The following is a 23,933-nucleotide window of genomic DNA, read 5'->3' as shown; positions in this document are numbered from 1 at the left end:
TTATAGATCAAATCTCAGCCCGTCCCTGCTGAACCAGCCGAGATTCGCTCCACCAATGGCCAGCTTTAGACTCTCGGCACAACTGCTGTATCAGGAAAGCTGAGGTGGGACTATGAAAACTGAGGTTGTTGGTAAAAAAAAAAATCTATCTCAGTGACTTTAGCTGGGCTGGATCTGGGGGGGGGGTCAATGCTGGAGAAGGATCTGGGAGGGTCAATGGTGGAGAAGGATCTGGGGGGGTCAATGGTGGAGAAGGATCTGGGGGGGTCAATGGTGGAGAAGGATCTGGGGGGGTCAAGGGTGGAGAAGGATCTGGGGGGGTCAATGGTGGAGAAGGATCTGGGGGGGTCAATGGTGGAGAAGGATCTGGGGGTTCTGGTAGATCACAAGCTTACTAATGGCATGCAATGCCAAGCTGCCGGTTCTAACGTGAGACAAATCCTCTCTTGTATTAGGAGAGGTATAGACTCCAGAGAGAGAGATATCACCCCCCCCCCCCCGGTACAAATCATTAGTAAGACCTCATCTGGACTATGCAGTTCAGTTTTGGGCACCAATTCACAAAAAGAACATTGGGGAACTGGAGGAAGTACAGAGAAGGGAAACCAAACGGATAAGAGGCATTGAGGAGCTCAGCTATGAGGAAAGATTAGAGGAACTGAATGTATTCTCTCTATAGAAGAGGAGATTAAAGGGGGATATGATTTCCATGTATAATACATAAGGGGGGATATGATCTCCATGTATAATACATAAGGGGGGGGATATGATCTCCATGTATAATACATAAGGGGGGATATGATCTCCATGTATAATACATAAGGGGGGATATGATCTCCATGTATAATACATAAGGGGGATATGATCTCCATGTATAATACATAAGGGGGGATATGATCTCCATGTATAATACATAAGGGGGATGTGATCTCCATGTATAATACATAAGAGGGGGATATGATCACCATGTATAATACATAAGGGGGATGTGATCTCCATGTATAATACATAAGGGGGATGTGATCTCCATGTATAATACATAAGGGGGGATATGATCTCCATGTATAATACATAAGGGGGGATATGATCTCCATGTATAATACATAAGGGTGGATATGATCTCCATGTATAATACATAAGGGGGGATATGATCTCCATGTATAATACATAAGGGGGGATATGATCTCCATGTATAATACATAAGGGGGAATATGATCACCATGTATAATACATAAGGGGGATATGATCTCCATGTATAATACATAAGGGGGGATATGATCTCCATGTATAATACATAAGGGGGGGATATGATCTCCATGTATAATACATAAGGGGGGATATGATCTCCATGTATAATACATAAGGGGGGGGATATGATCTCCATGTATAATACATAAGGGGGGATATGATCTCCATGTATAATACATAAGGGGGGATATGATCTCCATGTATAATACATAAGGGGGGATATGATCTCCATGTATGATACATAAGGGGGGATATGATCTCCATGTATAATACTTAAGGGGGGATATGATCTCCATGTATAATACATAAGGGGGGATATGATCACCATGTATAATACATAAGGGGGGATATGATCTCCATGTATAATACATAAGGGGGGATATGATCTCCATGTATAATACATAAGGGGGGATATGATCTCCATGTATAATACCTAAGGGGGAGATATGATCTCCATGTATGATACATAAGGGGGGATATGATCTCCATGTATGATACATAAGGGGGGATATGATCTCCATGTATAATACATAAGGGGGGATATGATCTCCATGTAGAATACATAAGGGGAGATATGATCTCCATGTAGAATACATAAGGGGGGATATGATCACCATGTATAATACATAAGGGGGGATATGATCTCCATGTATAATACATAAGGGGGATATGATCACCATGTGTAATACATAAGGGGGATATGATCACCATGTGTAATACATAAGGGGGGGATATGATCACCATGTATAATACATAAGGGGGGATATGATCACCATGTATAATACATAAGGGGGGATATGATTTCCATGTCTAATACATAAGGCGGGATATGATCTCCATGTATAATACATAAGGGGGATATGATCACCATGTATAATACATAAGGGGGATATGATCTCAATGTATAATACATAAGGGGGGTATGATCTCCATGTAAAATACATAAGGGGGGGGGGTATGAACACCATGTATAATACATAAGGGGGGATATGATCTCCATGTATAATACATAAGGGGGGGATATGATCACCATGTATAATACATAAGGGGGATATGATCTCCATGTATAATACATAGCGGGGATATGATCTCCATGTATAATACATAAGGGGGGATGTGATCTCCATGTATAATACATAAGGGGGGATATGATCTCCATGTTTAATACATAAGGGGGATGTGATCTCCATGTATAATACATAAGGGGGGATATGATCTCCATGTATAATACATAAGGGGGGATATGATCACCATGTATAATACATAAGGGGGATATGATCTCCATGTATAATACATAAGGGGGGGATATGATCTTCATGTATAATACATAAGGGGGATATGATCTCCATGTATAAAACATAAGGGGGGATATGATCACCATGTATAATACATAAGGGGGATATGATCTCCATGTATAATACATAAGGGGGGATATGATCTCCATGTATAATACATAAGGGGGATATGATCACCATGTATAATACATAAGGGGAATATGATCTCCATGTATAATACATAAGGGGGATATGATCTCCATGTATAATACATAAGGGGGGGATATGAACACCATGTATAATACATAAGGGGAGATATGATCTCCATGTATAATACATAAGGGGGGGATATGATCACCATGTATAATACATAAGGGGGGATATGATCTCCATGTATAATACATAAGGGGGATATGATCTTCATGTATAATACATAGCGGGGATATGATCTCCATGTATAATACATAAGGGGGATATGATCTCCATGTATAATACATAAGGGGGGATGTGATCTCCATGTATAATACATAAGGGGGATGTGATCTCCATGTATAATACATAAGGGGGGATATGATCTCCATGTATAATACATAAGGGGGGATATGATCTCCATGTATAATACATAAGGGGGGATATGATCTCCATGTATAATACATAAGGGGGGATATGCTCTCCATGTATAATACATAAGGGGGATATGATCTCCATGTATAATACATAAGGGGGATATGATCTCCGTGTATAATACATAAGGGGGATATAATCTCCGTGTATAATACATAAGGGGGGATATGATCTCCATGTATAATACATAAGGGGGGATATGATCACCATGTATAATACATAAGGGGGGATATGATCTCCATGTATAATACATAAGGGGGATATGATCTCCATGTATAATACATAAGGGGGATATGATCTCCGTGTATAATACATAAGGAGGATATAATCTCCATGTATAATACATAAGGGGGATATGATCTCCATGTATAATACATAAGGGGGGGGGGTATGATCTCCATGTATAATACATAAGGGGGGGATATGATCTCCATGTATAATACATAAGGGGGGATATGATCTCCATGTATAATACATAAGGGGGGATACGATCTCCATGTATAATACATAAGGGGGGATACGATCTCCATGTATAATACATAAGGGGGGATACGATCTCCATGTATAATACATAAGGGGGGATACGATCTCCATGTATAATACATAAGGGGGGGGGGTATGATCTCCATGTATAATACATAAGGGAGGGGGATATGATCTCCATGTATAATACATAAGGGGGGATATGATCACCATGTATAATACATAAGGGGGGATATGATCACCATGTATAATACATAAGGGGGGATATGATTACCATGTATAATACATAAGGGGGGATATGATCTCCATGTATAATACATAAGGGGGGGTATGATCTCCATGTATAATACATAAGGGGGGATATGATCTCCATGTATAATACATAAGGGGGGATATGATCTCCATGTATAATACATAAGGGGGGATATGATCTCCGTGTATAATACATAAGGAGGATATAATCTCCATGTATAATACATAAGGGGGGATATGATCTCCGTGTATAATACATAAGGAGGATATAATCTCCATGTATAATACATAAGGGGGATATGATCTCCATGTATAATACATAAGGGGGGGGGGGGTATGATCTCCATGTATAATACATAAGGGAGGGGGATATGATCTCCATGTATAATACATAAGGGGGGATATGATCACCATGTATAATACATAAGGGGGGATATGATCACCATGTATAATACATAAGGGGGGATATGATTACCATGTATAATACATAAGGGGGGATATGATCTCCATGTATAATACATAAGGGGGGGTATGATCTCCATGTATAATACACAAGGGGAGATATGATCACCATGTATAATACATAAGGGGGGATATGATCACCATGTATAATACATAAGGGGGGATATGATCTCCATGTATAATACATAAGGGGGGATATGATCTCCATGTATAATACATAAGGGGGGGATATGATCTCCGTGTATAATACATAAGGGGGATATAATCTTCATGTATAATACATAAGGGGGATATGATCTCCATGTATAATACATAAGGGGGGGGTATGATCTCCATGTATAATACATAAGGGAGGGGGATATGATCTCCATGTATAATACATAAGGGGGGATATGATCACCATGTATAATACATAAGGGGGGATATGATCACCATGTATAATACATAAGGGGGGATATGATTACCATGTATAATACATAAGGGGGGATATGATCTCCATGTATAATACATAAGGGGGGTATGATCTCCATGTATAATACATAAGGGGGGATATGATTTCCATGTATAATACATAAGGGGGATATGATCTCCATGTATAATACATAAGGGGGATATGATCTCCATGCATAATACATAAGGGGGATATGATCTCCATGTATAATACATAAGGGGGATATGATCACCATGTATAATACATAAGGGGGGATATGATCTCCATGTATAATACATAAGGGGGGATATGATCTCCATGTATAATACATAAGGGGGGATATGATCTCCATGTATAATACATAAGGGGGGATATGATCACCATGTATAATACATAAGGGGGGATATGATCTCCATGTATAATACATAAGGGGGATATGATCTCCATGTATAATACATAAGGGGGGATATGATCTCCATGTATAATACATAAGGGGGGATATGATCTCCATGTATAATACATAAGGGGGGATATGATCTCCATGTATAATACATAAGGGGGGATATGATCTCCATGTATAATACATAAGAAGGGATATGATCTCCATGTATAATACATAAGGGGGGATATGATCTCCATGTATAATACATAAGGGGGGATATGATCACCATGTATAATACATAAGGGGGGATATGATCACCATGTATAATACATAAGGGGGGATATGATCACCATGTATAATACATAAGGGGGGATATGATTACCATGTATAATACATAAGGGGGGATATGATCTCCATGTATAATACATAAGGGGGGGTATGATCTCCATGTATAATACATAAGGGGGGATATGATTTCCATGTATAATACATAAGGGGGATATGATCTCCATGTATAATACATAAGGGGGATATAATCCCATGCATAATATATAAGGGGGGATATGATCTCCATGTATAATACATAAGGGGGGATATGATCACCATGTATAATACATAAGGGGGGATATGATCTCCATGTATAATACATAAGGGGGGATATGATCTCCATGTATAATACATAAGGGGGGATATGATCACCATGTATAATACATAAGGGGGGATATGATCTCCATGTATAATACATAAGGGGGATATGATCTCCATGTATAATACATAAGGGGGGATATGATCTCCATGTATAATACATAAGGGGGATATGATCTCCGTGTATAATACATAAGGGGGATATGATCACCATGTATAATACATAAGGGGGGGATATGATCTCCATGTATAATACATAAGGGGGGATATGATCTCCATGTATAATACATAAGGGGGGATACGATCTCCATGTATAATACATAAGGGGGGATACGATCTCCATGTATAATACATAAGGGGGGATACGATCTCCATGTATAATACATAAGGGGGGATACGATCTCCATGTATAATACATAAGGGGGGGGGGTATGATCTCCATGTATAATACATAAGGGAGGGGGATATGATCTCCATGTATAATACATAAGGGGGGATATGATCACCATGTATAATACATAAGGGGGGATATGATCACCATGTATAATACATAAGGGGGGATATGATCACCATGTATAATACATAAGGGGGGATATGATTACCATGTATAATACATAAGGGGGGATATGATCTCCATGTATAATACATAAGGGGGGGTATGATCTCCATGTATAATACATAAGGGGGGATATGATCTCCATGTATAATACATAAGGGGGATATGATCTCCATGTATAATACATAAGGGGGGATATGATCTCCGTGTATAATACATAAGGAGGATATAATCTCCATGTATAATACATAAGGGGGGGGTATGATCTCCATGTATAATACATAAGGGGGATATGATCTCCATGTATAATACATAAGGGGGGGGGGTATGATCTCTATGTATAATACATAAGGGAGGGGGATATGATCTCCATGTATAATACATAAGGGGGGATATGATCACCATGTATAATACATAAGGGGGGATATGATCACCATGTATAATACATAAGGGGGGATATGATTACCATGTATAATACATAAGGGGGATATGATCTCCATGTATAATACATAAGGGGGGATACGATCTCCATGTATAATACATAAGGGGGGATACGATCTCCATGTATAATACATAAGGGGGGATACGATCTCCATGTATAATACATAAGGGGGGATACGATCTCCATGTATAATACATAAGGGGGGATACGATCTCCATGTATAATACATAAGGGGGGGGGGGGTATGATCTCCATGTATAATACATAAGGGAGGGGGATATGATCTCCATGTATAATACATAAGGGGGATATGATCACCATGTATAATACATAAGGGGGGATATGATCTCCATGTATAATACATAAGGGGGGGTATGATCTCCATGTATAATACATAAGGGGGGATATGATCTCCATGTATAATACATAAGGAGGGGGATATGATCTCCATGTATAATACATAAGGGGGGATATGATCTCCGTGTATAATACATAAGGAGGATATAATCTCCATGTATAATACATAAGGGGGGGGTATGATCTCCATGTATAATACACAAGGGGAGATATGATCACCATGTATAATACATAAGGGGGGATATGATCACCATGTATAATACATAAGGGGGGATATGATCTCCATGTATAATACATAAGGGGGGGGGTATGATCTCCATGTATAATACACAAGGGGAGATATGATCACCATGTATAATACATAAGGGGGATATGATCACCATGTATAATACATAAGGGGGGATATGATCTCCATGTATAATATATAAGGGGGATATGATCTCCGTGTATAATACATAAGGGGGATATAATCTCCATGTATAATACATAAGGGGGATATGATCTCCATGTATAATACATAAGGGGGGGGGGGGGGTATGATCTCTATGTATAATACATAAGGGAGGGGGATATGATCTCCATGTATAATACATAAGGGGGGATATGATCACCATGTATAATACATAAGGGGGGATATGATCACCATGTATAATACATAAGGGGGGATATGATTACCATGTATAATACATAAGGGGGGATATGATCTCCATGTATAATACATAAGGGGGGTATGATCTCCATGTATAATACATAAGGGGGGATATGATTTCCATGTATAATACATAAGGGGGATATGATCTCCATGTATAATACATAAGGGGGATATGATCTCCATGCATAATACATAAGGGGGATATGATCTCCATGTATAATACATAAGGGGAATATGATCTCCATGTATAATACATAAGGGGGATATGATCACCATGTATAATACATAAGGGGGGATATGATCTCCATGTATAATACATAAGGGGGGATATGATCTCCATGTATAATACATAAGGGGGGATATGATCTCCATGTATAATACATAAGGGGGGATATGATCACCATGTATAATACATAAGGGGGGATATGATCTCCATGTATAATACATAAGGGGGATATGATCTCCATGTATAATACATAAGGGGGGATATGATCTCCATGTATAATACATAAGGGGGGATATGATCTCCATGTATAATACATAAGGGGGGATATGATCTCCATGTATAATACATAAGAAGGGATATGATCTCCATGTATAATACATAAGGGGGGATATGATCTCCATGTATAATACATAAGGGGGGATATGATCACCATGTATAATACATAAGGGGGGATATGATCTCCGTGTATAATACATAAGGGGGATATGATCTCCGTGTATAATACATAAGGGGGATATAATCTCCATGTATAATACATAAGGGGGATATGATCTCCATGTATAATACATAAGGGGGGGGGGGTATGATCTCCATGTATAATACATAAGGGAGGGGGATATGATCTCCATGTATAATACATAAGGGGGGATATGATCACCATGTATAATACATAAGGGGGGATATGATTACCATGTATAATACATAAGGGGGGATATGATCTCCATGTATAATACATAAGGGGGGGTATGATCTCCATGTATAATACATAAGGGGGGATATGATCTCCATGTATAATACATAAGGGGGATATGCTCTCCATGTATAATACATAAGGGGGATATGATCTCCATGTATAATACATAAGGGGGATATGATCTCCGTGTATAATACATAAGGAGGATATAATCTCCATGTATAATACATAAGGGGGATATGATCTCCATGTATAATACATAAGGGGGGGGGGTATGATCTCCATGTATAATACACAAGGGGAGATATGATCACCATGTATAATACATAAGGGGGGATATGATCACCATGTATAATACATAAGGGGGGATATGATCACCATGTATAATACATAAGGGGGGATATGATCACCATGTATAATACATAAGGGGGGATATGATCTCCATGTATAATACATAAGGGGGGATATGATCTCCATGTATAATACATAAGGGGGATATGATCTCCGTGTATAATACCTAAGGGGGATATAATCTCCATGTATAATACATAAGGGGGATATGATCTCCATGTATAATACATAAGGGGGGGGGGGGGTATGATCTCCATGTATAATACATAAGGGAGGGGGATATGATCTCCATGTATAATACATAAGGGGGGATATGATTACCATGTATAATACATAAGGGGGGATATGATTACCATGTATAATACATAAGGGGGGATATGATCTCCATGTATAATACATAAGGGGGGGTATGATCTCCATGTATAATACATAAGGGGGGATATGATTTCCATGTATAATACATAAGGGGGATATGATCTTCATGTATAATACATAAGGGGGATATGATCTCCATGTATAATACATAAGGGGGATATGATCTCCATGTATAATACATAAGGGGGATATGATCACCATGTATAATACATAAGGGGGGATATGATCTCCATGTATAATACATAAGGGGGGATATGATCTCCATGTATAATACATAAGGGGGGATATGATCACCATGTATAATACATAAGGGGGGATATGATCTCCATGTATAATACATAAGGGGGATATAATCTCCATGTATAATACATAAGGGGGATATGATCTTCATGTATAATACATAAGGGGGATATGATCTCCATGTATAATACATAAGGGGGATATGATCTCCATGTATAATACATAAGGGGGATATGATCTCCATGTATAATACATAAGGGGGGATATGATCTCCATGTATAATACATAAGGGGGATATGATCACCATGTATAATACATAAGGGGGGATATGATCTCCATGTATAATACATAAGGGGGGATATGATCTCCATGTATAATACATAAGGGGGGATATGATCACCATGTATAATACATAAGGGGGGATATGATCTCCATGTATAATACATAAGGGGGATATGATCTCCATGTATAATACATAAGGGGGGATATGATCTCCATGTATAATACATAAGGGGGGATATGATCTCCATGTATAATACATAAGAAGGGATATGATCTCCATGTATAATACATAAGGGGGGATATGATCTCCATGTATAATACATAAGGGGGATATGATCTCCATGTATAATACATAAGGGGGGGATATGATCTCCATGTATAATACATAAGGGGGGATATGATCTCCATGTATAAATACATCAATGGTTCATATAGTGAACTCGGTGTAGTTATTTCCCCTGAGGTCATCACAGAGGACAAGGGGGCGCTCTTTACATCTGGAGGAAAAGAAATTTAATCTCCAAACCCGGAAAGGTTTCTTCACAGTAAGAGCTGTGAAAATGTGGAATAGACTCCCTCAAGAGTTGGTTCTGGCCAGCTCAGTGGATTGCTGTAGGAAAGTCCTGGATTCTTTCTTGGATACACAGAATATAACTGGATACTAACATTTATAGGTAAAGTTGATCCAGGGAATATCTGATTGCCTCTCGGGGGATGAGGAAGGATTTTTTTCCCCTGCAGGAGCAAATTGGATCGTGCTTTGCTGGGTTTTTTTGCCTTCCTCTGGATCAACTGTGGGTATAGGATTTTTAATTTTTTTTTTTTTTTTAAATGGTTAAACTGGATGGACTTTTGTCTTTTTTCAGCCAGACTAACTATGTAACAATTTAAATTTTTGCCATCTGTGTCTCATTGGGGAGATTTCCCTTCACTTCCTGTCCCATCGCCAAACAGGAAGTGAGAGGAAATCCCTGCAAATTAAGGGAATTCCTTAGGGACCCCCAGGTCTCCAGAGCTAGTATCCCCACTGGAGAATGTCCCTATTACTTTTCAGGGGACGACCAAAAATTTGGGGTTTCTTTTACTTTCACTTTCGATAATGGTAAAGAGGACAAACATAGTAAAACTCCTTAGCAGGGACACAAACCGCAATAAAAACTGACTGGGGTTCTAATCCCTCTCCGCTGTATCCAAAACTAAAAAAAAAGTTTTGATTTTAGTTATACTTTAAGCCTTTCTGTGGCATCTCCGAGCTCAGCATCTCCTACCCGTCCTGCGCTGTGCCTTGTCGAGTTCCCATGAACTGGTCAGGCATGTAAATTCTGCCAAAACAAAGGTTGAAAGTTGAAACAATATTAACAGGCGATTGTGCAATAAAAAAGTATGTCTGTACACATGCACTGAGAGCTCATAAATATGTTAGGTCAACACCATGGAAGCTTTTATTCCCAGCCGGTGACTCTTTACAACCTCGTGATCGCAACACGACTCCTTCCCGCACTGTCCGGACTGCACTTAGTGTGTCTGCGCCGTTCAGCCAAAACCAAACAAAGCCAGGCAGACATCAAAGCCGTAAATATATTTATACTGGCGTCTGGGTGAGTCGGCGCAGGTAACAGCGGGCACCTGAGGCACGGGGTATTGTGCGGACACACACACTTCTGAGGGTTTACCGGGAACAATACTGACATCTGCAAAATACTGGCTGAGCTATAGATGGAACCGCAGAGGAAAAGACGGGAAAAAACCATGCAGGATTATTCCACTTTGTTTTTTCTTGATAAAGAAATAAAAGGTTCATCACACCCCAAAGCAGACAGAAAGAGAATGCAGAAGACATAGCAGTCTACTGAGGGGGAAAAAAAGTCACACAGTGGGCAACCGTGAGCTACTTCAAATGACATGCAGCCTGTTTATTCTGAGATACTGACTTAACTAATGATCGACTTTAGTACAACCACCCTGTTGGATTTTTTGCATGCAAATACTGCTGTTGATTTTCCTGCAACCACGAAAATTGCATCAGCTATGGCCTGCCTTACCCAGGCACCTGTACACTTCCTATTCACCCTTGGCCAGTGTGTGTATGTACACACACACACACACATATATGTATACACACACACATACATACATACATACATATATATATATATATATATATATAAACACACACACACACACATACATACATACATATATATATATATATATATATATATATATATATACACACACACACACACATATAAATATATATATACACACATACGTACATAAACACACCCAATATATATATATATATATATATATATATATATATATATATATATATATATATACACACGATCACTATGCTGAGCTTCCAGGTCTACACACCTGCTGTGCCCATTAGGAGGGGCCCCCCATGATCACTATGCTGAGTTCCCAGGTCTGTTCACCTGCTGTGCCCATTATGAGGGGCCCCCATGATCACTATGCTGAGCTTCCAGGTCTACACACCTGCTGTGCCCATTATGAGGGCCTCCCCATTATCAATATGCTGAGTTCCCAGGTCTGTTCACCTGCTGTGCCCATTATGAGGGGCCCCCCATAATCACTATGCTGAGTTCCCAGGTCTGTTCACCTGCTGTGCCCATTATAAGGGGCCCCCCATGATCACTATGCTGAGCTTCCAGGCCTGTTCACCTGCTGTGCCCATTATGAGGGGCCCCCCATGATCACTATGCTGAGCTTCCAGGTCTACACACCTGCTGTGCCCATTATGAGGGGCCCCCCATGATCACTATGCTGACTTCCCAGGTCTGTTCACCTGCTGTGCCCATTATGAGGGCCCCCCCCATGATCACTATGTTGAGCTTCCAGGTCTACACACCTGCTGTGCCCATTATGAGGGGCCCCCCCATGATCACCATGCTGAGCTTCCAGGTCTACACACCTGCTGTGCCCATTATGAGGGGCCCCCCATGATCACTATGCTGACTTCCCAGGTCTGTTCACCTGCTGTGCCCATTATGAGGGCCTCCCCATGATCACTATGCTGAGCTTCCAGGTCTACACACCTGCTTTGCCCATTATGAGGGGCCCCCCATGATCACTATGCTGAGCTTCCAGGTCTACACACCTGCTGTGCCCATTATGAGGTGCCCCCCCATGATCACCATGCTGAGCTTCCAGGTCTACACACCTGCTGTGCCCATTATGAGGGGCCCCCCATGATCACTATGCTGACTTCCCAGGTCTGTTCACCTGCTGTGCCTATTATGAGGGCCCCCCCATGATCACTATGCTGAGCTTCCAGGTCTACACACCTGCTGTGCCCATTATGAGGGGCCCCCCCATGATCACCATGCTGAGCTTCCAGGTCTACACACCTGCTGTGTCCATTATGAGGGGCCCCCCATGATCACTATGCTGAGCTTCCAGAGCTACACACCTGCTGTGCCCATTATGAGGGCCCCCCCATGATCACCATGCTGAGCTTCCAGGTCTACACTCCTGCTGTGCCCATTATGAGGGGCCCCCCATGATCAATATGCTGAGCTTCCAGGTCTACACACCTGCTGTGCCCATCTTGAGCGGTTCCCACCATCACTGCTGGATTATTTATTTCATACTATGGAGAATGCAACACAAGAAGCATGAACACACCATATGTGGGGTGGGAACACCCAACGTGTCCCCCAAGTGGACTGAAACAGAGTTAGGAAATACGGCTGGAGGATATCAGTGTTGTTATCCAACACATGATACAGCCTACCAGACTCCACTTATATTTATAATATCATTTTTGGGTGGACTACCCCTTACTGAAAAAGGTGTTTTGTAATCATAAAGCCTCTTCTGAGGACATAACAAGAAATGTGTCATTACCGAGGAGTGCTCCATCTCCCCCGATCTGTGCTCCATCTCCCCCGATCTGTGCTCCATCTCCAATGCCGCCATTCTCTTGTTTTTAATCTCTGCAACTTCTTGGCGTCTCCCGGTATCAATTACAGTTTGTTCTTGCAGAAAGTGACTGCCGCTAAGGTGAGAAACCCAAATAAGAGATATCTGTGCCGCATTCCATGACATGCTTCGGAGAAACCACTGCAAGCAGCCCAAACAATAACATCTCACCGCGCAACAGAAAAGAAACACAGGACAAAACACAGCGAGCGCTATCAGCGGCGCATCGCTGCTCCTGACACACGCCGCTGGCTAGCTACAGCGGGCGGGATAACCTGAGGCCTCCTACCTGCAGGTGAACTAGGAGTCCCAGCATGCCTCACAAGGGCTGCCTAAACTAAAACCAAATGTAGTTACTTCCTCAGTTTATAGAAAACTAGCAAACGTGCGCTTTATCTAATGAACGGGATAAATACAATAAAGCGTGTTGGTGCAGTGGTGGTGAATGGGGAAATGCGGTGGCGGCCAGTGTGCAACGGTACAGTGGCAGCCAGTGGGGAAAGTTTACATCAGTGCAATGGTGGCCAGTGCGGAAAGTGTGCATCGGTCCTGTGGTGGCAAGTGGGGAAAGTGTGCGTCCGTGCAGTGGTGGTCAGTGGGGGAAGTGTGTGTTGGTGCAGTGGCAGCCAGTGAGGAAGCGTGCATCCATGCAGTGGTGCCCAGAGAAGACATGCGCGTTGGTGCAGTGGTAGTCAGTGAGGAAGCATGCATCTATGCAGTGGCAACCAGTGAAGACTAGTGCACTGGTGCAATGACAGTAAGTGGGGGAAGTGTGCATATGTGCACTGGTGGCCAGTGGGGGAAGTGTGTGTTGGTGCAGTGGCAGCCAGTGAGGAAGCATGCATCCATGCAGTGTCGCCCAGTGAAGACGTGTGTGTTGGTGCAGTGGCAGCTAGTGAGGAAGCGTGCATCCATTTAGTGTCGCCCAGTGTAGACGTGTGTGTTGGTGCAGTGGCAGCCAGTGAGGAAGCATGCACTCATGCAGTGGCGTCCAATAAAGACGTGTGCATTGGTGCAATGGCAGTAAGTGGGTGAAGATGTGTGGCCGTGCATTGGTGGCCAGTGGGGGAAGTGTGTGTTGGTGCAGTGGCAGCCAAGGAGAAAGCATGCATCCATGCAGTGACGCCCAGTGAAGACGTGCGCATTGGTGCAATAGCAGCAAGTGGGGGAAGTGTGCGTCCGTGCAGTGGTGGCCAGTAGGGGAAGTGCACGTCGGTGCAGTGATGGCCAATGGAGAAAGGTTGCTTTTGGTGAAGTCGCAGCCAGTGAGGAAGTGGACATCTATGCAGTGACGGCCAGTGAAGACATGTACATTGGTGCAATGGCAGCAAGTGGGAAAACTGTGCGTCCGTGCAGTGGTGAAAGTGCATGTCGGTGCAGTGATGGCCAGTGGAGAAAGGATGCTTTTGCTGCAGTCGCAGCCAGTGAGGAAGCGTATATCCATGCAGTGGCAGCCAGTGAAGAAATGTGCATTGGTGCAGTGGCAGCCAGTGGGGAAGCATTCATCTGTGTGGTGGTGGACAGCGAGGAACTATATGATGTTGCAGTGGCAATCATTGGGAAAACTGTGTGTCCATGCAGTGGCACCCAGTAAAGACAGTGTGCAACGGTGCAGTGCTGATAAGTAGGGGAAGCAAGAACCGGTGCAATGGCAGCCAGTGGGGAAAGCGTGCTTTGGAGCAGTGGCTGCCAGTGAGGGAAGTGTGCGTCAGTGCAGTGGTGGCCTGTGGGGGAAATGCGAGTTGATGCAGTGGCAGTAAGTGGGGAAGTGCGCTAAAGTGGCATCAAACTGGGATGCGCAGTTAGGGAGTAGAAAAGTGCACCATTGGCTCAGTGGCAGCGACCAGGGAAACGTGCAGCAGTGCAATGAGGAGAGTGGGAAAGTGCGTGCTGGCTCAGTGGCAGCGCACTTGGGTCAGTTCAGTGGCAGCAAGAATCTAGAGGTACATTGGAGCCTTAGGTAGGTTGTGGCCATTGGGTGTTTGGCTGGAGCATTCCTTTACCTGTTTACTCTTTGTGTATACACTTAGGCAATGTTTCTTCTTTAATCTCTTTCTGTTTTTTTTGGAGTTTCATCGCAGTTCCTCGTTTCCCTCAAGCTAACATAAACTCTGCTTTGAGAAACAAATAAATCACGTTCAATATAAGTAAAAAGGAAACTTTTACGAGAGTAAACCTTGTAAACCTCTCCATGTCCTGCAGAGTCTGCCAGCTGCAGCAAAGTATACGTTGTAGAGTCCCCGTCGCGGTTTCTGACCGAGTTTACACAGACGCTGGAAGTAGAAGCGCACTGGGTTCCACCTCACTTCCACCTGGCTTTCATACGCTCTCCCGGTGGGCCTGGCAATAAAAGTCAATGGCTCGGCGCAGCCTGCCGTGGAGAGAACATTGCATGCAAGGTCCGGGACCAACAAAAGAGAACACATGGATCTGCAATGAGATGTTTCAGTACACACTACAAGACACGGCTGTGGCTTAGGAGCAGTAAATTTAAAAAAAAAAAAAAAGGGCCACAATGGTCCCATTTCAATAGGATCTTAACCCCTTCCCGCCTGCCCCAGTGTCCCTTTAACTGGGCTCGTACCCCAGGGGCCAGGAAGGCCTACCAAGTCATTTGGCTCTCCTAGATTGTAAGCTCCCAGGATCAGGGCCCTCCTATCCCTCTTGTATTGAACTGTATTGTTCTGTATTGTCTCCCGTTATATTGTAAAGCGCTGAGCAAACTGTTGGCGCTATATAAATCCTGTATAATAATAATAATAATATATAAATCCTGTATAATAATAATATAAATCCTGTATAATAATAATAATATATATAAATCCTGTATAATAATAATAATATATAAATCCTGTATAATAATAATATATAAATCCTGTATAATAATAATAATATATATAAATCCTGTATAATAATAATATATATAAATCCTGTATAATAATAATAATATATAAATCCTGTATAATAATAATATATAAATCCTGTATAATAATAATAATATATAAATCCTGTATAATAATAATAATATATAAATCCTGTATAATAATAATAATAATATATATAAATCCTGTATAATAATAATATATAAATCCTGTATAATAATAATATATAAATCCTGTATAATAATATATATAAATCCTGTATAATAATAATAATATATAAATCCTGTATAATAATAATAAGCTGAAATAAATTAAATTTTTTATTTAACATCTTGACACCCACATACCAACCTTCTGTGCGACAGCAAAAAGGTGGGTTTTAACCTCCCTAGCGGTCTGATTATGTCCGTATTTCTGTGCTCAAAGCGGTACATTTTTTTGCACGGAAATATGTTGTTTTTTTATTGTAGGCCTGTAATTCGTTGGAATAACTCACTGAAATCTGTCCGAACAAGAGTCTAGTAAACATCCCGGGTATGATAAAACTTGAAACACGAAATCATAAATTATAATTTAATAATCAGAAAAAATAATAATATAATAACAAATTTAATTCAATAATGTAATCAGACCAAAAACACTGAAATGTGAAATAGAGCGCCAAGTTCGCATATCGCTGAGCAAAGTCGCAGAATCGTTTTCAGTGTCTGATGAGGAATTTCCCCCACGAATCATTATCACTCAATTCTGCAAGTGGTTCTGATTTACTATCGCTGTTCTCTAGCCGGTCTAAAACCGCTTTTGACCTAAAGGGACGCTTTTTGGACGCCATGGACATTTCTCAGTTTCCAGGCAGAAAGAACAGTAAAAATGCAGGCAGGGCGCCGGACAAAGCACTCGGGACAAAATGTATGTGAAATGGTTTGATACAGGAATGTTATACTATGTGATTTTAGTGAATTTAGTGAATGTCACTTTTAAAATTTTTGAATTTCCCGCCAGTTCCGTTCCCCGTACATCCCGACGTCGCAGGGAACGGAACCCGGAAGACAAATGCCGGCATCGGCTGGAGGAGATGGCCAGGGACGCTGCAGGGGGGACATCGCGGGAGCACAGGACAAGGTAAGTGATTGAGGGATCCCGGAGCAACGCTGCAGTGTATTCCCGAGTGTAGCTCAGGGTTACTGCTTTTGGCACTGATAATTAACCCCGAGCTACACTCGGGAATACCGCCAGGGGGGTTAATGCCCACATACTGCCCATTGGTGTCTATGGGGGACAGAGGTTTGTGTGCTGGGATCACGCTCGCTGCGCACCCCCAGCACAAGAGAATGATCTGTCAAAAACAGCTTTCGGTCTGTACTAATGTTTGGGAACCAGCATGTAACTACTGTGACAGCCAAACACATGGGTCACCTGGGATGATCATGTTTCTAACCGCAGGTAATCGCAGGCTGTGCAATTACATCTGAACACCGGCAGACAACTATGATTACTGTTTGTCGTTGCTTTGTACCGGCCTCCTGGGTGCAACTGTCTGCACATAGCTGTGCTCTTGGTCATGGCCATCCAGCCTAGTCTGATTTGGCCCTGTAAATGAGGCCTGAGATTGTTGTAGAGATTTCTTCTCACTTGTACATTGTTACATCTAGAGGAAGAACTGAGGTGGGTACTGAGTTTTTCCCACCGGGGGAAGGATAACATTTCGGGGAAATGGTTTAACCCCCGGTTCACATCTATGCGGCCTTACGGCCGCGTTTTGCATGGGCACGAGAGCCCATTCATTTGAATGGACTCCCGTGCCCGTGACACGCAGGGAGAAGTCCCTGCACTTCTTTGGAAAACGCAGCCCACACGGGAACCTCGGTTACCAGTACTGTTGCGTTTTCCAGTGCAGGTGGCGTGCCATTAGAAGTAATGGTGTTATGGATTTGGTAAAATGCCTATTTCGTTTCCTATTGAATATATAAATATATGTTTTTTTTCTACACATTTTTCTACATATTTATTTTTATATTTTAATACTATTTCTTTCTTCATATTTATAAATGTTTAGTATGAATACATAAGTTGTGTGAATATTTTCTGCCTGCTGGACTTTGTGGTACTTTAAGAAATCCTTGCTTAAGAAATGTCTGCTCACATGCACCGACCCCTCCCATCGTACCAATGTGAGACAAAGGAATGTTTTTCTTTCTATAAGATAAGACTTGGAAGAAGATCACATCTATACCATGACGGAGATTGTATTCCTGTGGAAATGACCAATCAAAGACTAATATAATGCTTATGCTGTTCACACGTGACTCTTGCATCATTTTGCATATATAAGCTCACTGTCTCATTATAATAAATTAGAAGTGTTCATAGACTGAACTTTTGTGTCAGTGTGAGTCTCTTCCAGTGTGCGCACATTCCAAAGCTAGCTAGAATGATTAATTAGGACAGGAGCAGATAATCAACGGACACTTTTGGTCCTTATCTAATTCAATGGAACCCGCCCGCGGGTCCTCAATTCTCCGTGTGGGTGGTGCGGCTTCTCGTGCGGATCCGCAGCGGCACCACCCGCACAGATGTGAACCTAGGGTAAAGATGTAAATGGAGGATATAGTAGTTAAAGGGAAGTTGGGTACTTTTCAAGACTTAAAGAGTAAAAAAGTTCATTAGATGAACTGAGATATTGTAAATTAAGACATTTTGTAGCGAAGTTGCCCCAACCAATGAGGATGACGGAGGACATGCTACCATTTGAAAAGATGTTGGGTTCCAGTATGGCGCCAAAATATGTTACTTCTGGGATATATAAAATTCTTGTTGAATTGGGGGGGTGGGGCAGGTCCTCCACTGTTCTTAGAGAAATGGGAAAGGGAACTGGGAAAAAAAATGAATGAATCACAGTAAAATAAAATGTTTAAATTAACACCTGGGGCGATTATCATGAACACGGTTGAAATGAACTATAAATGTGTTGTACGTAAGATAGATAGAAGTCTCACCATTATGTTGGGAGGGGATGTGGATCTAACGGAACATATATCGGACATATATGGTGGGACTGTCCAAAAATACAGGGGTTTTGGCAAGATGTCATCCAGTTCATACAAAAGATATTGGGGACAACGATACAGAAGGATCCGTGGGCAGGGGCGTATTTACCACAAGGCAAACAAGGCATTTGCCTAGGGTGGCATTTTTTAGGGGGGCAGCACTGCCCCCTGGAAGAAGGGACATATGCGGCATGGGGACCAGATGGGATTCGAGATGGGCTTCTTGATGGTGTATGCAGAGCCCAACTGTCGTTCCTGGGGATGTCCAGAGCTGTGAAGGTGAGTGTCTTTCGCTCTGCTGCCGTGTGTGGGGGGGGGGGTGGGTGTTAGTGGAAGGCTCTCTTGGGTGGGGGGGGGGGAATATGGGGCAGGGGTGTTGTTGGTCACTGTCAGGCTCTCTCCACGTGGGTGTGGGGGTGGGAGGGGGGTCTGGTCTTGTGTGAGGTTCTCTCTTTGCCAGGGAGGGGTGGCCGATTTTCATGTTCCCTAGGGCAGCACAAAACCTAAATACACCACTGTCCGTGGGTGTGTTTGTTTTATAGGACAGAAGCACCAGTGGAGCAGAATAAAAACAGTGTATTATACCATCTAATCAGTGCGGCTAAGGGGCTTATTCCTAAATTTTAGAAGGTACAGGAGCCTCCAACAACAAGGGATTGGCTAGACAGGCTGGAATATATAAAGAAGATGGAGGAGTTCTACCATCCAGACGAAGGTAATATGGGTACATTCAGAAAGGAATGAGGATAGCCTGACTTCAAGGCATCTGGAGAATATATGGAAGTAGTGGGAGGCCCAGGGATCTGATTGGAGGTTGGAGAATAAAGGGAATGTTCTGTAAATCAGTAGCAGGAATAGGAGAAGGGAAAAAAAAGGTTGGAGGAAAAGAAAGAATAGTAAGAAAAGGAAGAGTCGGAAGGGAGGACTGAAGAGAAAGATCACTGGTATAGAATGGAAAGTTGGAAAGAGAAGGGAAGAGCTTTATGGACCGGGGTAAATTGTTGGGTGGGGGGGGGGGCAGTGGGAGGTTGGATTGCAAAACATAGGGGAATGTTCGTATTTTGGATGTAAATGATATAAAGTCGTTTAACTACTTCCCGTCCGGCTGCTGTATATAAACGGCCGGACGGTGGCAGTGCAGGGGCGGGCGGCCGATCATAAACGGCGCCTGCCATTTTGAATTGTTCGCACTCCCTAGGAGCGCGCGGCACCGCTATCCGGTGCCTGCTGTGTCTGGAGTACCGATCTCTGTACGGGACCTCTGTGTGAGGTCCCGATCATGTGATCACTGTATATAAATGGCCGGACGGGAGCAGTGCAGGGACGGGAGCAGTGCAGGGGCGGGAGGCCATTTATAAATGTCCTCCCCGCTTCCCTGCTTGTGCGCCACTCCCTGGGAGCGCGCAGCCCCCGCGATCCGGTGCCTGCTGTGTCTGGAGCACCGATCGCTGTACGGGACCTCTGTGTGAGGTCCCGATCATGTGATCACTGTATATAAATGGCCGGACGGGAGCAGTGCAGGGACGGGAGCAGTGCAGGGGCGGGAGGCCATTTATAAATGTCCTCCCCGCTTCCCTGCTTGTGCGCCACTCCCTGGGAGCGCGCAGCCCCCGCGATCCGGTGCCTGCTGTGTCTGGAGCACCGATCGCTGTACGGGACCTCTGTGTGAGGTCCCGATCATGTGATCACTGTATATAAATGGCCAGACGGGAGAAGTGCAGGGGCGGGTGGCCAATTATAAACATCCTCCCTGCTTCCCTGGGAGCACGCAACACCGCGATCCGGTGCCGGACACAGCGGAACACTGATCATTGTACGGGACCTCTGTGTGAGGTCCTGATCATGTGATCATGTGATCAGCTAATCAGTGATCACATGAATAGGTGTAAACAAGATGGCACTTCTGACATCATTGCTTACTACGTGTGGAATGATCACAGAGATCACATGGTACAAGGCTACTCATAACAGCCATGTACCATGTGACAAGCTGTGACCAATCACAGCTCACACAGTATTTCTGAATGGCTGCAAGAATGCAGCCAGAGAGAAGGAGAAATTTTTGCTTTTACAGCCTTTATAGGTGTAAAAGCAATCAGTATAAACAAAATAAACAAATAATTAAAAAAAAAATCTTCACTGTACTGCTAGGGTGACAGTATGTTAAAAAAAAAAAAAATAATAATATAAAAAAAAAATAAAAATGTAAAACAATTTAGAAAAATTATAATTTTTGGTTATAAACTAATTTGGGTTATTTTTTTACTAAAAAGATAACTGAATAAATTTTGGCCAAGATTTATGAAGATTATTTATTTACAAAATTTTATAAGAAAAACACCTTTTTTCAGCATTTTTGGACTTTTTGATTTATATAACAAAAAAAATAAAAATCCCAGTGGTGAATGAATACCACCAAAATAAAGTTTTATCTGTCTCACAAAAATGCTAAAAGATTCATATAGGTACAGCGTTGCATGACCGCGCAATTGTCAAAGTGCGACAACACTGAAAGCTGAAAATTGGCCTGGACAGGAAGGGGGTGAAAGTGTCCGGACTTGAAGTGGTTATAGACATACAAATTTCTAATCAATGATGAATAGTGTGAGAACTATAATCGTAAAAGAAATGAGCATAATTTGTGACCTGGAAAGAAAAGAAGATTCCCAGCCACGATAATTCTTTTCTGTGGCAACATGAGGTGAAACTGAAGACTTGGTTGGTCAAATTCAAAATCAATGGTGGCGCCATTGGATTACAAATAAGTGGTTAAAAAAATAGAGGAAGAACTTAGAGAAAAACTCCAGAATGGATACAGACAGCAAAAAAAAAAAAAGTGCCAGGGGTTTTAACCCCCAAAAAGTTTTGGCTATGCATACACATTGATATTACTCCAGTCTTGCTGCATAGCTAACCTGTAAAAGAAAACCTCACATACTGACGAAGACGAAAACGGCCCTTACCCTCTCAACTTGCCCTTCCTTGTGTTTCATTTTGAAGACTTTCAGCTTGGGAAGAAAGGTCTCTGTATAATTTTTGTCTTCCGCCCCGTCCAGAAGGATCCCGTGGAAAGCTAATCTGCAGGTGTTGGAATGAATATCCGTGTCCAGCTTTGAGCCAATGACAAGGCATAACCTGGGGCACGTGACTGGCTTCTCAAACTCCAAGAGGGCCCACTGCTGCTTGGGTAGGAGATCGCACCCATGTTGACCATCTGCCTTCTCCTGTTCTGGAATTGTTGATTCCTTTGTAAGGTAGCTATCCTGGTACAAGTATTCTTTGCCAAAGTCAAAACCATTGGTGGATTCTTCTTGGTTGAGGGGAGGAGGGAGACTGAAGAACATGACCTTCCCCATGACAGTTTCATGGCCGACGGTGATGTGGAACTTGGCTTTGGTGTTGAGCGATCCTTTGAAGTATGGTATCTTGTTCACCGATATTATGGCGGCGTGGATGGTGTGCAGGGACTCTGGGGTGCAGACAAGTCCTCTTTCCAGCAGCTTGGGATCAAACTGAGTGACACAGATGCCCAGTCGGTCCCCTTGCATGGCACTGTTCACAGGACGGTGAAACATCTGCATGCTCTTCACTTTTTTGGTCACCTGGAACAACAAAACAGAATCTAAATAACAAGTTCGTCCAAATCTGATATCAGACATAAAGAGTAAAGACACTTCTTAAAATGGAGGATTTTGCTGAATTTGGAATCAAAAGAAAAATTCCTGACTGCTCCATTTCAGGAAAAGCTGTGGGGAATTTGACCCCTTGTTGGGTTATTAACCACTTCAAGTCCGGACACTTTCCCCCCCTTCCAGTCCGGACACTTCCCCCCCCCTTCCAGTCTGGATACTTTCCCCCCCCTTCCAGTCCGGACACTTTCCCCCCCCCCCTTCCAGTCCGGACACTTTCACCCCCTTCCTGTCCAGGCCAATTTTCAGCTTTCAGTGCTATCACAATTTGAATGACAATTGCGCGGTCATGCAACACTGTACCCGAATTAATTTTTTTGCATTTTTTTGAGACAGATAAAGCTTTATTTTGGTGGTATTCATTCACCACTGGGATTTTTATGTTTTTTGCT

The 23,933-nt window shown here is 42.5% G+C and overlaps 1 protein-coding gene across 1 annotated transcript in view; it reads right to left on the bottom strand.

Moving 5' to 3' along the window:
- Positions 1-23,933, bottom strand: part of EEFSEC (eukaryotic elongation factor, selenocysteine-tRNA specific) — a 307,938-nt gene that overhangs the window by 119,616 nt on the left and 164,389 nt on the right. Inside the window, exon 5 of the mRNA XM_089682461.1 lies at positions 22,816-23,454. Coding sequence (XP_089538587.1) covers positions 22,816-23,454 — 639 coding nt within the window. The remainder of the gene's footprint in view (positions 1-22,815; positions 23,455-23,933) is intronic.

This window comes from Staurois parvus, unplaced genomic scaffold, assembly GCF_062004578.1.
Source record: "Staurois parvus isolate SC_StPar_1 unplaced genomic scaffold, SC_StPar_1.0 ptg000290l, whole genome shotgun sequence".
NCBI lineage: Eukaryota > Metazoa > Chordata > Amphibia > Anura > Ranidae > Staurois > Staurois parvus.
The sequence above is the reverse complement of the archived record's forward strand: the minus strand, read 5'-3'. Positions and strand labels throughout refer to the sequence as shown.